A 17333-nucleotide genomic window follows, 5' to 3' on the forward strand; every position below is an offset into this window, starting at 1 on the left:
CATTTGCAAAAATGTCTGAAACCCTTTTTTTGCTTTGTCCTCATGAGGTATTGTGTGTAGATTGAGGAAAATGTTTAATTTAATCAATTTTAGAATAAGGCTGTAACATAACAAATTGTGGAAAAAGTCAAGGGGTCTGAATACTTTCCGAATGTACTGTATGTCTAACATTTTTTTTTAATCACCTGCGGGCCAGATCTTTAGACTTTAACAAAAATGTGTTTAATAATATGTACAAGTAACTTTCAAAAAGAACAAAAACACCAATGGAAATGCACTTTTTCTTCACTTATTGTACTGACAGATTCATCCATAATATATTATTTCACTTAAAATAAAAAGTATGTGGAGTCAATATTGCTAACAATGTGACAATTGTAAAACATTTCTGTTTCAAATAAAAGCTAAATACAGGAGTAAAAAAATAAAATAAAATTGGAAGCACTGTCATGGACCATCCTACTACCACACACAATCACGTCAACATCCAGAGAAAACAAGTTATATCCAATTGTTAACCGGGTGGTTCGAGCTGTGAATGCTGATTGGCTGAAAGCCGTGGTATATCAGACCGTAAACCACTGATATGACAAAACATTTATTTTCACTGTTCTAATTACATTTGTAACCAGTTTATAATAGCAACAAGTCACCCCAGGGATTTGTGGTATATGGCCAATATACCACAGCTAAAGGCTGTATCCAGGCACTCCTTGTTGCATCATGCATTAGAACAGCCCTAAACCGTAGTATATTGGTCACATACCACACCCCCTCGGGCTTTATTGGTTAATTATACCATGGCATTGTTGAATACTTGTTTTGGATTAACTTGAAGGGCATTCTAGAACATGCATCATTTCCCTATAACGCATGGTATATTTGCACGGTATAATTTAATGGCTGTAGTTCATTCTTACATGTGCTATGTTTGAGCTGCTTTTGAAAGCAAAATTCGAATTGAAAACATCATTGGCATTGTAGAATTCGACTTTCATAATAGCAAACTACGACTGATGGTTTGGTTAGTTAAACTAGCACGTTTGTTTGGTTACCAAGGCAACTACCGTCACTAGCTAGTAAACTGCATCGCTATCTAAGTGGATGTTGAACACATTTCTAGCGGTAAATGTGCTAAATTATAGCCATGATATAAAATGGATAATCAACTCGGGGCTCTATACGTTCTCTGGAAAATAATGGAACTCGGCTGCACACCTTCCACTTTGTTCATTATTTTCCAGAGAAGGCACAGCCCCTCGTTGATTATCCCTTACATATTTATCAAAGCGGACTGGCTAAATGATTGATCCTACTTTGTGCATATAATGGGGAATCATTACTAACTATAGCGTGCGTTATCCTCTTAAAGAACAGTCCGCATAAGAAACTTAAATCACACAAGCTTCACAAACAAATAACATGTATGTCTGTTCAGCATGTACAAGTGTTAATGTTATTTACAGCACAATCCTATGCTTATCCAGTAGTATATGTGATAAAGTTGACAATGAAAAATACATTTGTATTTTGAAAGTGATATATGCATAGCAGTGGAATGTCATAGTTAAAGACAAGAGATATTGGGACTTAGATTGAGTTCAAAATAAATAAATGTGGTTAGTTGTCTGTTTGCTTGTCCATGTACATGCAAGTATGCTTTAAGGAAATGAGGATCATTGTGACTGCTGTATGTGAAAATACTCACTTCCTTCTTACTGTGGTTTCCCCACACTGCATGCAAATTGAGGCTAAATGCATTTGCTGCATGAATGTGACTGACAGGATTCAATATCTAGTTATCAAATCAAGTAGATTACAAGTTGTGTCATGAGTTCTCTAAATTATTGCCAACTAAAAATAAAAAAACAATACAATTTTGTAAATGATCTCTTATTGGGTCTTTACTTGACTCAGTCATCATTTTTTCAAAACTAAATCAGAAAAACAAATTATTTACTTTACTCATAATTAACAGTAAAACGTTTCAATACATTGTCATATGAGGCTGAATTTCTTTTCATTATTTTTTGGATTTAAACAATATTTAACATAGCCATGTAACTAGCTATGGTTTCCTCTCTCCTAATACCTAAATAAAAAGCTACATTCTATAAAGATAAATCATGCATACACAACAAAAGTAATCAGCATGCATTTAGGCCTACAATATTCTAGCGCAAGGTGAAAAATAATCAAAATGTCTTGCCTCTTAAGAAAAGCAAGCCGCTAAAACATAGTTTAACAAATTCCTACCAGTCAGGAAAATTTGAAAGTAAAAATAAGAGTGATGTCCATGTTAGGGGAAACATTTGCTGTCATTCAGAATTCTATAATTATTCTAATTCATCACACAAGTAAAATATTTGCTCTTTCTCTGAGTCTCTTTGTTTAAAAACAGAGATTTTCATAATTGGGTATTTTTCACACAAATGCGAAGGTTCTTTAATAGCTACATTTCTAAGCCAACATACTGTAATATCTTCTGTGATATTGGGTCTACAATGTTTGTGGTCAGATGACTTGTCATTCCCCAACTGTTTTGTTCCAAGAAAAAGACATTACTTCAAAATAAAACCGCAAACGAAAGTATATATTACAATCAGAGTCCACACTCCATTCCTCACTCTTCATCCTCATCACATGGGCTTCTGTATGTGTGTTTCATTCATTCCAATGCAACATCATCCTCAACTTCTTCAGCAACCCTATCCTTGTCTAGATACTCAATAGCAACTTGACGCCTCCAGTCCCTACATACTTCGGTCTTTGTGACATTCCAGGTCAATACTAGAATGTACCCAATACACAAATTGTTGCATTATCAGCTTTCACGTTATTCGCAAAAAGGTGCTTTGCCCACCACCTGGTCTGGCCCAGAAGCATGTAAACTATTTGAAGCCATTGCTGGTGAAATAAACACTCTTTTTGTGTGTATAATGTGAAAGCTATTTAATGTCTCCCCCAATACCCTTCAACAGTCCAATACAAGTCCTTCTTGCCACTGGTTGTGGCTAGCAGCTAGCTTAGCCAGTACTATCCCTAACACACCACCACACCTTCTCATTAGCATTCCAGACCGATGGTGGAGAGCAGCTGATCCAGGGCGTCCAGCTTCACATTGGCCTCCTCAATGGCACTGAAGGTCTGAACGTTGCTGGTGATGTGGAAGCGGATGTCGTCCACCAGAGGGATGGAGTCAGTCTCGTGTCGGTCCTCCACCGCCCCAGCATCCTCCTTGATCATGTCAGCAAACTCAGGCTTCTCTACCAGCTGTTGAGGAGAGGGGAAGAGGTCAGATGAGACACAGCAACATCAGCAACATCCTTGCACAGCCTAGAATGACAGACACTCACCCGCTCTATGATCTTAGCCATGTACTCCGTGCACTGGTCCTCCAGACGAGACAGTCTGAAGAGCTTGGCTGTCTTCCACATGTGCAACACGTTATCCTCACACAGCATCTTGGCCAGCGTCTTACCACACAGACGCTTCAGCCCGGGGAGCAGGTACATATCAGCCACACACAGCACATCAAACACATTCTCTGGGGACAGCTGGACCCAGGCAGAGAGAGTAGTACAATACATTAGGAGATAAAGACAAGACTGGTGAGTTCATAGAAATATCATCACTGCAGGAATTCTGTCTGAACTGACCTCCGTGTCGTCGCTGTAGACGTAATAGAGGAGACGGATAAAGATCTCGTGGGAGATGTTGTGGATGGTGAGGACTGGGGTGCTGGGCTGGGACTGCATCATCTCTCCCTCACTGAAGTGGTCCTGCAGCAGCGCCTTAAAATAGTCACTGCGTCCACAGAAAAATGCCTGTCCAGAGGGGATAAAGACAACTTTTTAGCCCATAATAATTAACTGAGGAGATGCATAAATAATGACTAATTCCAAAATCATAGTCTGACGATTAACTCATACATCTTTGTACTTTGTTAGAGGTATGTGGAGCACACCTTATGACACAGGAAGTCATAACCTTCAACCCTGAAGCAAATGTCAGGGTAGCTAGGGAAGTTGTCAGTTCTGTCAAATGGAAGCTCGCCAAATCCCACCTACAGAAAAACAAAACAAAACAAAATGACAAAGACAATGAACTTATTATGAACAAAAAGGTTTATTTACATCAAGGGATAATCATAAGTGGCAGCCTTTAATATGATTAGCTGGTCCCACATCTGTTTGGTATGTGCTTTAGCCAACGCCTCGGACTATTCTTGCCATGCTAACAATGATAGTTAGAAGAGTTGGCTAAATCCCAAACGATGTGGGACCAGGCTAGTTTGTAATGTTCTTACTTTTAGCTCAGCAGGGAGGGCACAGTCTGCCAGTTGAGCCATCTCCTCCTGATGCTGACAGCTGTGAGGCTCCAGGGTCAGAACCTTTACACAGGTCCCTGGTTTATTGGAGACTATGCATGGAGGCAGACACAGAGAGACAGGTGAGACACCATGTAACAATGTAAACGTGTAGGCCTAATTTCAGGAGATTTAAGAAGCAGGAGCGTACCAAACTCATACACCTGTTTACACTTGCTCTCCAACTCATCAATAAGGTCGCCCATTTTGCACTGTTTGGCCAGCCGCTTGCAGTCCTCCACGTGGCTCACATCAATGTCCATACGACCTGGAAGCGAAAGCCGGTTAGCTCATAGCTTTGTAACACTAAATGTAGGCTACACAGCTTTGAAAGACAGTGTATCCTGGCTCTTTACGATGCAGTCATGTTAGACTTTATGGATGCCATATCATCACCTCTTTAAAGAAAGACTGAAAATACCCTAATCTTCTGACTGGATCGAAACATACATATCAGTCATCAATCAATCAGGCATCCTTTACAATCACTGGGATGACTATGACATACTTAGACATCTTTGAATGCAAAATGCCATTTTACATACGGCACGTTTGCCTAATCTTAATTAAAATGTCAACATGTCTGATATGTCAACTTCCATTATGTTAATTCGTGATCTTAGCCTAATTCTGCATTCATATATCTAGTTATACACCTCAACCAAGAGAAACCCACCAGTGTAAAAATACTGCAGGATGGCACCAAAGGCTGCTGGGTTGATCTGAAACAGGGTGAAACATGTTTTCTTCTTAATTCATATGGATCTTTTACTGTGTTTACACTGTTACTTTAGATTCCCTTTTGGCCCAGTGAATGTTTTGGTAGCATTTATGCATACAGCCCTGATTGAGTTTGTTTCCACAGAAATTCTTACTGAAACAATATTTTTAGTACATACTTCATATAATCCCTGTATTAAATGGTTTGCAATTGTGCTTGTTGTAATGACTCCTAACACAATAACAAGGTAAATAGCATATTATAAAGTAAAGTAAACACATTTTCTATCAATAACCTCAAATATAGCTGCTACACCCCCCTCGTCCAATCCAACGTATTGCTGTCATGCTTATCTGAAAAAGGTGGTGTAACACAACACCTACCAAAGGGTGTTTGAGGGGGATCAAGTTCTTTCCTTTCCATTTGGTTTCAAACATGGCTGTGAAGTACTCTGAGCGAGCGCTCAGCACACAGCGGTGAGCCTGAAATGTCTCACCGTGAACCAGGAACTTGACGTCACTATACTGGCCTTGCTCCAGTAACCTAGATACAGACAGCACAGACAGAAGGGGAGGACAGGGAGAAAGCAGGGCCAAATGAGTGTTGATGTTAAGAGTTTCACTGCTTCTGTATAATATAAGCAGACAAACAGAAGTACAGGCAACACCAAATGAGGAAAACACAAAGCTAACGGCTATAAAATATTATGATGCAGTTAAGATGCATTGTAGCGTTACAGTGCCTTACGTGAGAAGGAAGTGGTCATAATAGTCCCTCTGCATGGCTTGGGCTGTGATGCACTTGTACTCTTTTAGGAGACGTCGGATGGAGTCACTCAGAGACCCATACATGCATCGCTCTCCATCAAATGTGTTGGCTTCACACTTTGCTCCTGAAAGCCCAAATGGAACAGTGTACAGGTCACCTCCAAGACACAATTAATTGCATATAGGTTAACGGTGCATTTGGAAAGCATTCAGACCCCTTGACTTTTTCAAAATGTTATTACTTTACAGCCTTATTTTAAATTAGTTTAAATAATTATTTTTCCTCACTACACACAATACCCCATAATGACAAAGCGAAAAACAGATTTTTTTGTTGTTGTTGCAAATGTATATAAAAAAATATAAAAATGAAATAGCTTATTTACATAATTATTCTAACTATTTGCTATGAGATCGAGCTCAGGGGCACCTGTTTCCCTAATCATCCTTGAGATGTTCCTAGAACTGTAGCTCAGTTGGTAGAGCATGGCGCTTGTAACGCCAGGGTAGTGGGTTCAATTCCCGGGACCACCCATACGTAGAATGTATGCACACATGACTGTAAGTCGCTTTGGATAAAAGCGTCTGCTAAATGGCATATATTATTATTATTATTAACTTGATTGGAGTCCACCTGTGGTAATTTCAATTGATTGGACATGATTTGGAAAGGCACACACCTGTCTATATAAAGGTCCCACACTAGACAGTGTATGTAAGAGCAAAAACCAAGCCATGAGGTTGAAGGAATTGTCTGTAGAGTGCCTAAACGGGATTGTGTCAAGGCACCAGATGTGGGGAAGGGTACCAAAACATTTCTGCAGCATTGAAGGTCCCCAAGAACACAGTGGCCTCTATCATTCTGAAATGGAAGAAGATTGGAAGCACCAAGACCGTTCTTAGAGCTGGCCGCCTGGCCAAACTGAGCAATCAGGGGAGCAGGTAGCCTAGTGGTTAGAGCGTTGGACTAGTAACTGAAAGGTTGCAAGATCAAATCCCAGAGCTGATAAGGTTCAAATGTCATTCTGCCCCTGAACAAGGCAGTTAACCCACTGTTCCTAGGCCGTCAATGAAAAGAAAAATGTGTTCTTAACTGACTTGCCTAGTTAAATAAAGATCAAATTAAAAAAGGGCCTTGGTCAGGGAGGTGACCAACAACACGATGTGGAGATGAGAGAACCTTCCTGAAGACAACCATCGCTGCAGCACTCCACCAATCATGCCTTTATGGTAGAGTGACCAGACGGAAGCCACTCCTCAGTAAGGCACATGACAGCCCACTTGGACTTTGCCAAAAGGCACCTAAAGGACTCTCAGACAATGAGAAACAAGATTCTCTGGTATGATGAAACCAAGATTGAACTCTTTGGCCTTAATGCCAAGTATCACATCTGGAGAAAACCTGGCACCATCTTTAATGCATGGTGGTGGCAGCATCATGCTGTGGGGATGTTTTCAGCGGCAGGGACTGGGAGACTAGTCCGGATCGAGGGTAAGATGAACGGAGAAAAGTACAGAGATCCTTGATGAAAACCTGCTCCAGAGTGCTCAGGACCTCAGACTGGGGCAAAGGTTCACCTTCCAACAGAACATCGACCCTAAGCACACAGCCAAGACAATGCAGGAGTGGCTTCGGGACAAGTCTCAATGTCCTTGAGTGGCCCAGCCAGAGCCCGGACTTGAACCCAATCAAACATCTCAGGAGAGACCTTAATGGCTGTGCAGCGACACTCCCCATCCAACCTGACAGAGGTTGAGATCATCTGCAGGGAAGAATGGTAGAAACTCCCCAAATACAGGTGTGCAAAGGTTGTAGTGACATACCCAAGAAGACTTGAGGCTGTAATCACTATCAAAGGTGCTTCAAAGTACTGAGTAAAGGGCCTGAATACTTATGCAAATGTTATATTCAGTTTAATCCATTTAAAAAAATGTCTAAACCTGTTTTTCATCAATATGGGATATTGTGTGTAGATTGAAGGGGGAAAACAATTTAATCCATTTTAGAATAATGTGCTTTGACCCTTGGGGCAAATTCCAGCTTTTACCATTAGCCAACAGGTACTGGACGAGCTCCTCATGGCCACAGAGGCAAGAATAGTACCTGTGGAAGAATACATTGTTAAGTTACATTACATTCTTAACAATGATCTTGTCAAATATATTGTGTGCAGGTTATATTCTGCAATATTAACTCCGTACTTACAATGGGGTGCTGTCCCATTTGTCTCTTACATTGAGGTCCACGTCTCTCTGTTCAACAAGATACCTTGACAGGAAAATGGAAGGTCAAGAGGTCAATACAGGCAGTTAATAAGACGGGTTATGGCAGAAACGGGTCTTCATCTTAATGCTGGTCTCCACATGTTCGCATTCCATACAAACAGTACAATCCTAACTGTATTCCAAATTCTAGACTGACAAACTACCTTGTTTGATTTAACATACATTAACACCATATAGCCCACTTTTGAGGAATATAGTTTTTTATTGCACTCTTCACTAATAGATAGAAGAGTATGGAAAGCAACCTACTTCAAATTTGCATATCGGTCAAGATGAAAAGTTTCCAGGTTGGAAGTTGCCAGATATGTGCGCAGAATAAACAAGAGTTGTGTTTATAGTTTCTAGCTAAACCTGCTTTCATGCACATAAATTGAACCTAGTAATACCAAAACACACAAACACAATATCGCCACTGGCATGACTTCAAAGGACCAGACTTCAACATACCAACGCAAATAGCATAGCGTATGCTAACATAGGCACTAACGTTAGCTCACTGACAAATTTGCTAAATATTTGTAACACTACTACTGACCACAAGGTTGTCTTTTTTTTATAGCTAAACAAGCTAGATATCCTCATCCCGTTGCTGCGAACTACGCATTTCTATTCCACAGACTCCATTTACCTAACTCTGGAAATGTCGCCCTTTCTGCAACTTGTAAACAAATCGTACGCGTCCATCTCCGCAGCGTTTTCGGTTCTCTGTAATGCATTGAAACGGCCTGCCTGTTAGACAGGTGTGGATCCAGTTATAATTTCCTGTAAAGTGTAAACAATTTATCTTGCTAGCAAGTTCTTTCTTGCAGGACAACTATTTACAGACTTATATTTCGATCACCCGTGTTGTTTTGCGGTTTATATAGTCACATGACCAGAGAAGGTGGAGTGAGATGACATTTACTTCCTTATTTTCTTGATGCCCTCTTCTCTGATAGGTTGACTAAACCACGGGTCTAGGATCAGATTAGTATCACACCCATAATCCTTACCAAGGGGCCAGAGTTCGTTTTGAAGCACAGTTTCGACTGCTCCTACAGTTTAATTTCGGTACTGACACGGCCCATAAAGCTTATTTCCATACACGGCCTCATAGAGAAGGCAGATTAGAAAATTCCTAATAAGACACTTTTAGCCATCACTTTAGTCCACAAAACATCCATTGAATTATTCAAATAATTGTTGCAGAGACCGTACCCCCATTACTCACAGCATGTTTTTGGATGATGACCATAAGGCATTGTTGCTGATGGTGCTGCTCCCTGTTGCCATGTTAATATGAAAAGTCGGAATAGAAAACTCTGAAATGTTCGACTTGCTAACTGATTGAACATGGCAGGTGTATAACTACAACCAGTTAGCAAGTCGTAAATGTAAAAATTTCCTAGTTCCGATTTGCATGTTGGTCAGTATAAACCGGATGCAACCCGGATATAGATGGTCCATGATTCGGTATGCGAACATGAGTAGATTACGTTGAAAACAACGAGCGGACATCTTGGACTCAGTTTTTATTATACCTCAGCGATCCTTACCCATAGGATGTTGTGGCACCTTAATTGAGCAGGACTGGCTTGTGGTAATGGCTGGAGCGGAATGGTATAATGCAATTCCATTTTCCCCGTTCCGGCCATTATTATGAGCCGTCCTCCCCCCAGCAGCCTCCACTGTCCTTACTCTAACGATTGGGGCGATGAAAAAGTATCTGGGTGTGTTCAAGCAGTAAGCCTAATGAAGCCGACTGTAGATACAATGTGGCGAGTGAAGTCGGGGAGGTGTACGAAAGTTGTACATGGTAATGGTTTTCCAACAATAAGGCTCAGATCAACATAGCTGCAATTGCCTATAAACGTTTTTCTGTATAAATGTCTCAAACTTTTCTATATCCCCATGTCACACACTCACAAACTGAAAACATAATGTGTGTGCAATGAATTGGTTAGAGAGGTCTCAAATATCACTTTCGTTTGTAGCTTTAGAATTGCATCAAAGGTGATTCCTGTTTCTGTCACGTCTTTGGCCACGTCAGCATGGGTTAAACAAAAACACCCACTAATTAGTTGGCAAATACTGCCTCCCAACAATGCAGGTGATGGCTGCATGGTGCAGTTGGTGAGAAGTGCAGCGACTGTAAGGCGACTTCATCAAAAAGTGCATGACCTTTGGTCACATGATTTTTGTAAAGATCATGTAGTCGCAAATTGGACAATGTTTCTAAGCATAATGCAACACACTTTGAAAGGCGTCACCGACTTGACAAAAGTGCTCCCCTCGAACGAGCCTTCTGGTTAAGGTAACTTATTCCACTCACGAAACAGCATTTTATCAAAGACAGGCAGAAACTGCTTCCCCAATAGATATTCCGATCATGCTTGTAGTCGATGTCATGGCGACGTTGCCAAGCTAACCTCATGCGCAGAAACACGCCATCGGGTGTAACGGTCGTCTCGCCAAACTGCGCATGTGCAAGCCAATAAATATAAAAGTCACTCCTTCGATATAAAGTTGTTTTTGAGTTTGTCACGAGGTTGGTGTAATAACGTGTAAAACGAGATAAGGTCACAAGTGTTTCCATAAAATATGTCTGGGTTTATACATCTTCTATTGTACAGAAAGTGAATATCTTAATCAATGGATAGTGACAGAATTAGATTACTTCCCAAGCAAAGTCTAGTTTTTGTCTCCTGGGCAATAGGAGGTTGTAGCTCAGCCTTTGAATCTCAAGGAAACTAAACAATGATATTCCCATATGCATCAGTGTCACATCTTTCCCAGTTTTTTTTACAGCTGTTTTTTAGCATAATGCATCGAGGACCAAAGCACTGTTATAGATCACTTTATATTTCAGATCAGTTTTATTTTCTTAAAAACCTTAAGCTAACAAGGGGTAGGCCTGTGCTGTTTGCCATTTTCTTTAATAAAGCGAGGCCTATGGCATACCTTCTCATACCCCTTAATTCAAGTCTTGGTTTTAACTTGACAGGCCTTCACTGACACTGAGGTAGGCAGTTTAATTAAAGAGTGCATGGTGGGTGGAGAAATTGACTGACACATCTATTGATATAGCAGCCTTTAGCCTCTTATTTCTTTAATAGGAAGAAATAGGCTCCAACATAAAGTCTAATTCAAATTAAAACGTTTTAAATTAATTATGCCTACTTGAATTTGCCTTTCATCACCATGAGCTGTCAATTTCTGATTGAGTGTGCTGCAGCTGCTGCTTCAAGTTTCAGCACCACAATGAAAGTTACTTGAATCTGGCTTATTGAGAGGTCAATAACTCTGATAAATACATCATAGGCAAGAAACATATTATTTTTAATAAAAATCAATTATAGTAGTAGCAAGCTATCAAAGTTGACCCTCCGGCTATAGGCTAGTACACACGCAAGATAAAAAAAAAAAAGAAGCCTTTTACCCTCCTCCCAAACTGTTGCCTTATGCCTACACAGCACAGCCATTGGTTAGGCAGCATACAAAAACGTTTTTGATCAGCAAGAGAAGAGCAGGCCGGACTCAGGGTTGGAATATCCATTGCATTGTGTTATGCAGCTCAGTTGTATTTACACCATCTCAGCAGCGGTCTTAGAAATATAACTTTGCTCTGTGATTCTCCAAACATGCATTTCATAGACTATAGGCTATGGATGATTTGATTGAGACCACACTAAATACTCTATAGGTGCAGTTGATATTGCGCGCCCAGCCTGAATCAGAGATGCACATCGATATATAGCTTAATAAGCAACTAATTCAAAAACACTGTGAAATACTGAAATGTCATCAATTACAAATTACATGACCCTCCCCTGGACTATATTTTAAAATGCTAAATCCTCCGCATGGCTGAAATTTAAAAAGTATCACCCTCCATTCTCCTCCAGGTATCCGTTCTGAAAATGTCAATCCATCCCTAAGGAAGAATTTTTCTCTTCTCTCACTGCCCGTGATCTAGTGATGGGTCATTATTTTTGGGAATTTCTACACTGGAAATTTTAGAAGCTTACTCTGTATCCGGAAAACTGTCACTTAATGAGAAAGTACCCCAGACACCAGTCATGGGGTCAATACCAAGTGCGTTATACTGCTTGGCATATTGTTTACCCGGTAACTTATGTGAACTGATGTACATATAGTCTCATCCTTTTCATATTGTTTACCCAGTAACTTATGTGAACTGATGTACATATAGTCTCATCCTTTTCATATTGTTTACCCAGTAACTTATGTGAACTAATGTACATATAGTCTCATCCTTTTCATATTGTTTACCCAGTAACTTATGTGAACTGATGTACATATAGTCTCATCCTTTTCATATTGTTTACCCAGTAACTTATGTGAACTGATGTACATATAGTCTCATCCTTTTCATATTGTTTACCCGGTAACTTATGTGAACTGATGTACATATAGTCTCATCCTTTTCATATTGTTTACCCGGTAACTTATGTGAACTGATGTACATATAGTCTCATCCTTTTCATATTGTTTACCCAGTAACTTATGTGAACTGATGTACATATAGTCTAATCCTTTTCATATTGTTTACCCAGTAACTTATGTGAACTAATGTACATATAGTCTAATCCTTTTCATATTGTTGATTACTGACAAAAGCAGAATAAAGGTTGAGAATGAAATAAATACACTACAGTCTGAAGCGATGCTGACATGGAATCAGTTACCATACAGTAAGTCACTTTTGTGGACTCAATTTAATCACATCTGTTACAATTCCAAGGATGGTCACCGACTTGACAAAGGTGATTCCCTCAAATGGTGACCTCTCAAACCCCAAACCCTGGCCTGGTCTGCCCAGTGGATTTGCCGAGTCTGGTTCGCAAGCATTCCTGGAAGTCTCGCGGCAGGGTAGCCTAGTGATTAGAGTGTTAGGTTAGTAACTGAAAGGTTGCAAGTTCAAATCCTGAGCTGACAAGGTACAAATCTCTTGTTCTGCCTAATTGAAAATAAGAGTTTGTTCTTAACTGCCTTGCCTAGTTAAATAAAGGTTTAAAAAAAAAAATATGCATCTGGGTTTAGAAACTCTGTGGTTTTATAGACTGGCTAAATTGACGACTTAATCACTTTTCTCACTTCTCACTTTCTCACTACTTATTTTCCACCATAATTTGCAAATAAATTCATGAAAAATCCTACAATGAGATTTTCTGGATTTTTTTACTCATTTTGTCTGTCATAGTTGAAGTGTACCTATGATGAAAATTACAGGCCACTCTCATCTTTTTAAGTGGCAGAACTTGCACAATTGGTGGCTGACTAAATACTTTTTTGCCCCACTGTATATTGACAGTGTCCTCTGTTCTACCCTCAGAATTGACAGAAGACCCCATGGATGGTAGATATAGCTGTGTGCTGACCGACCAGCAGGAGTGGGCAGTGGAAATGGTGAGAGTCAGGAATGACATATGGCTGTTTGAAATAAAGCAGGTCATTGAGGAGAACAATGACACCTTTGCCAATGTGGCATTCATCAGCCTTCCAACAATCGCCCACCTTTTGAAAAGTCACCAGTTATCTATAAAACACAATCTTTTGAGAGAAACAACAACCGAGTAAAACAACTGAGGGCCGAGTATGTTCAGGTACATCACTATTTACTGTATTACTGTTACTATTTGATGCACATGCTACTTCACAATATCATATTGGAACTATACTGTAAAAAATAACTAACCAAAATATATCTTTAGAGGGTGATGGTGCCTGATGCTGCTGTGAACCATCGCAAATATATCTTTGTTGATGAAGCGGGCTTTAACCTGGCCAAAACTCGGCGCCGTGGGCGGAACCTCGTCGGCCAACGGGCGACCGTCCAACGTAGGGGGAACATCTCCATGTGCGCAGCTATTTCTGAAGATGGTGTGGTAGGACATAGGCATTATTTATATACAAAGCTTTACACAATGTGTTTCTCAATTAAATTGAGCAGGCCTATCAAAGTGAAGGGGTCACCTATGTCATTGTGTGGGACAATGTCAGGTTCCACCTTGCAGAGGTGTTTCAGGCATGGTTTTGGGCCCATCCCCGATTCATGATCCTATACCTGCCCACATACACTCCTCTTCTGGAGTTGGAAGGTGTTAAATCGCCATCACCGAGAACGTGCCGCCCTCCTTCTGGCCATGAATGAGGCATATGACGACATCAATGCAGACTAATGTCAAGTTTAGATTCACAATGCCGAAAGGTTTTTCCCACGGTGCATGAACAATGAGAACATTCACTGTGATGTGGATAAGAATATTTGGCCAAATGCTCAAGACAGGCTTGATGCAAATGAATCCGTGATAAACGTTATGTTTTATTTTCATTTATTTAATTTCTTACATTTGATTAGACAGTCCATCTATGTTGCAATTATATATAAAAAATAAAATAAAAATATATTTTGCATGAATGATTGTAGATGATGTCTTCATTGAGCACACTTTAGATTACACATTGGATAGATATTATGGAAATGATAGATTCTGTCAAATGTGTTGGTATCTAAGTGTATTGCCTCATGTGAATACTATAATTTACCATTTAGCAGGCAGCAATGTCCAGATCGACTTACAATAAGTAGTGAGTGCATACATTTTCGCTCTGGATGAAAGTAGTAAAAAGTTAAGTGTTTTGTCCCATATTCATAGCAAGCAATGATTTCTTCAAGCTTGTGACTACACATTTGTTGGATGCATTTGCTCTTTATTTAGGTTGTGTTTCAGATTATTTTGTGCAAAATATAAATTAATGGTAAATAATGTATTGTGTCATTTTGGAGTCACTTTTACTGTAAATAAGAAAATAATATGTTTCTAAACTTCTACATTAATGTGGAAGCTACCATGATTACGGACAATCCTGAATGAATCGTGAATAATGATGAGTGAGAAATATCATACCCCCCCCAAAAATGCTTAACAGCCCGTTTTTGTAATGTTGAGAGGTTAGCATGTCTTGGGGGTATGATATTTGTAAGTCTGTGACTTTCTTACTCATCAATATTCACAGTTCATCCAGGATTATCTGTAATCATGGAGGCATCCACATTAATGTAGAAGTGTTTAGAAACATATTATATTCGTATCTACAATAGATTAGCATGTATTGGGTGATTCCAAAATGACACAATATATTTTAAATTTTTTATTTTTATTTAACCTTTATTCAACTAGGCAAGACAGTTAAGAACAAATTCATATTTGCAATGATGGCCTACCAAAAGACAAAAGACCTTCTTCGGGGATAGGGGCTGGGATTAAAAAATAAAAATAAAATAAAAATATAGGACAAAACACACATCACCGCAAGAGAGAAACCACAACACTACATAAAGAGAGACATAAGACAACAACATACAGTTGAAGTTGGAAGTTTACATACACTTAGGTTGGAGTCATTAAAACTCGTTTTTCAACCACTCCACAAATTTCTTGCAAACTATTGTTTTGGCAAGTTTGTTCGGACATCTACTTTGTGCATGTGTAACGGATGTGAAACGGCTAGCTTAGTTAGCGGTGTGCGCTAAATAGCGTTTCAATCGGTGACGTCACTTGCTCTGAGACCTTGAAGTAGTAATTCCCCTTGCACTGCAAGGGCCGCGGCTTTTGTGGAGCGATGGGTAACGATGCTTCGAGGGTGACTGTTGTCGATGTGTGCAGAGGGTCCCTGGTTCGTGCCCGGGTATGGGCGAGGGGACAGACGTAAAGTTATACTGTTACATTGATGCTGTTAAAATTATACTGTTACACATGACACAAGTAATTTTTCAAATAACTGTTTACAGACAGATTATTTCATTTAAAATTCACTGTATCACAATTCCAGTGGGTCAGAAGTTTACAATTCACAAAGTTGACTGTGCTTTAAAACAGCTTGGAAAATTCCAGAAAATTATGTCATGGTTTTAGAAACTTCTGATAGGCTAATTGACTTCTTTTGAGTCAATTGGAGGTGTACCTGTGGATGTACGTATTTCAAGACCTACCTTCAAACTCAGTGCCTCTTTGCTTGACATCATGGGAAAATCAAATGAAATCAGCCAAGACCTCAGAAAAAAATGTAGACCTCCAGAAGTCTGGTTCAAGTATAAACACCATAGGACCACACAGCCATCATACCGCTCAGGAAGGAGACGCGTTCTGTCTCCTGGAGACTAACGTACTTTGGTGCGAAAAGTGCATGTCAATCCCAGAACAACAGCCAAGGACCTTGTGACGATGCTGGAGGACACAGGTACAAAAGTATCTATATCCACAGTAAAACTAATCCTATATTGACATAACCTGAAAGGCCGCTCAGCAAGGAAGAAGCCACTGCTCCAAAACCACAACAAAAAACCCAGACTACAGTTTGCAACTGCACATTTATTTTTATTTTTTACATTTTATTTCACCTTTATTTAACCAGGTAGGCTAGTTGAGAACAAGTTCTCATTTGCAACTGCGACCTGGCCAAGATAAAGCATAGCAGTGTGAACAGACAACACAGAGTTACACATGGAGTAAACAATTAACAAGTCAATAACACAGTAGAAAAAAAGGGGAGTCTATATACAATGTGTGCAAAAGGCATGAGGTAGGCGAATAATTACAATTTTGCAGATTAGCACTGGAGTGATAAATGATCAGATGGTTATGTACAGGTAGAGATATTGGTGTGCAAAAGAGCAGAAAAGTAAATAAATAAAACAGTATAAAAACAGTATGGGAATGAGGTAGGTGAAAATGGGTGGGCTATTTACCAATAGACTATGTACAGCAGCAGCGATCGGTTAGCTGCTCAGATAGCTGATGTTTGAAGTTGGTGAGGGAGAGAAAAGTCTCCAACTTCAGCGATTTTTGCAATTCGTTCCAGTCACAGGCAGCAGAGTACTGGAACGAAAGGCGGCCAAATGAGGTGTTGGCTTTAGGGATGATCAGTGAGATACACCTGCTGGAGCGCGTGCTACGGATGGGTGTTGCCATCGTGACCAGTGAACTGAGATAAGGCGGAGCTTTACCTAGCATGGACTTGTAGATGACCTGGAGCCAGTGGGTCTGGCAACGAATATGTAGCGAGGGCCAGCCGACTAGAGCATACAAGTCGCAGTGGTGGGTGGTAGACGGTGCTTTGGTGACAAAACGGATGGCACTGTGATAGACTGCATCCAGTTTGCTGAGTAGAGTGTTGGAAGCCATTT

The 17333-nt window shown here is 40.0% G+C and overlaps 1 protein-coding gene and 1 long non-coding RNA gene across 5 annotated transcripts; one reads left to right on the forward strand and one right to left on the reverse strand.

The window, feature by feature from the left end:
• Window positions 1-273: 273 nt before the first annotated feature.
• abtb1 (ankyrin repeat and BTB (POZ) domain containing 1) lies at window positions 274-9697 on the reverse strand. 4 transcript variants are annotated; one of them, XM_035756848.2, is made up of 12 exons: window positions 9679-9697; window positions 8064-8126; window positions 7906-7961; window positions 5838-5982; window positions 5474-5633; window positions 5046-5091; window positions 4521-4637; window positions 4310-4422; window positions 3968-4066; window positions 3660-3827; window positions 3357-3557; window positions 274-3273 (listed from the first exon to the last, which is right to left on the reverse strand). In XM_035756848.2, exons 4-12 carry the CDS (start codon window positions 5939-5941, stop codon window positions 3067-3069), a joined length of 1215 nt encoding a protein of 404 aa, XP_035612741.1. In that variant the 5' UTR covers window positions 5942-5982; window positions 7906-7961; window positions 8064-8126; window positions 9679-9697; the 3' UTR covers window positions 274-3066. The 4 variants fall into 4 exon arrangements, with proteins under 4 accessions (XP_035612741.1, XP_035612737.1, XP_035612738.1 ...); XM_035756844.2 differs by lacking the exon at window positions 9679-9697 and adding an exon at window positions 9354-9555; XM_035756845.2 differs by lacking the exon at window positions 9679-9697 and adding an exon at window positions 8772-9026.
• Window positions 9698-10006: 309 nt separating this feature from the next.
• On the forward strand, window positions 10007-14502 carry LOC118371425 (uncharacterized). The gene is made up of 3 exons (XR_004823000.2): window positions 10007-10436; window positions 13479-13749; window positions 13858-14502. It is a non-coding gene; the product is annotated as an uncharacterized LOC118371425 (long non-coding RNA).
• Window positions 14503-17333: the final 2831 nt, after the last annotated feature.

This window comes from Oncorhynchus keta, chromosome 27 (genome assembly GCF_023373465.1).
Source record: "Oncorhynchus keta strain PuntledgeMale-10-30-2019 chromosome 27, Oket_V2, whole genome shotgun sequence".
Lineage (NCBI taxonomy): Eukaryota > Metazoa > Chordata > Actinopteri > Salmoniformes > Salmonidae > Oncorhynchus > Oncorhynchus keta.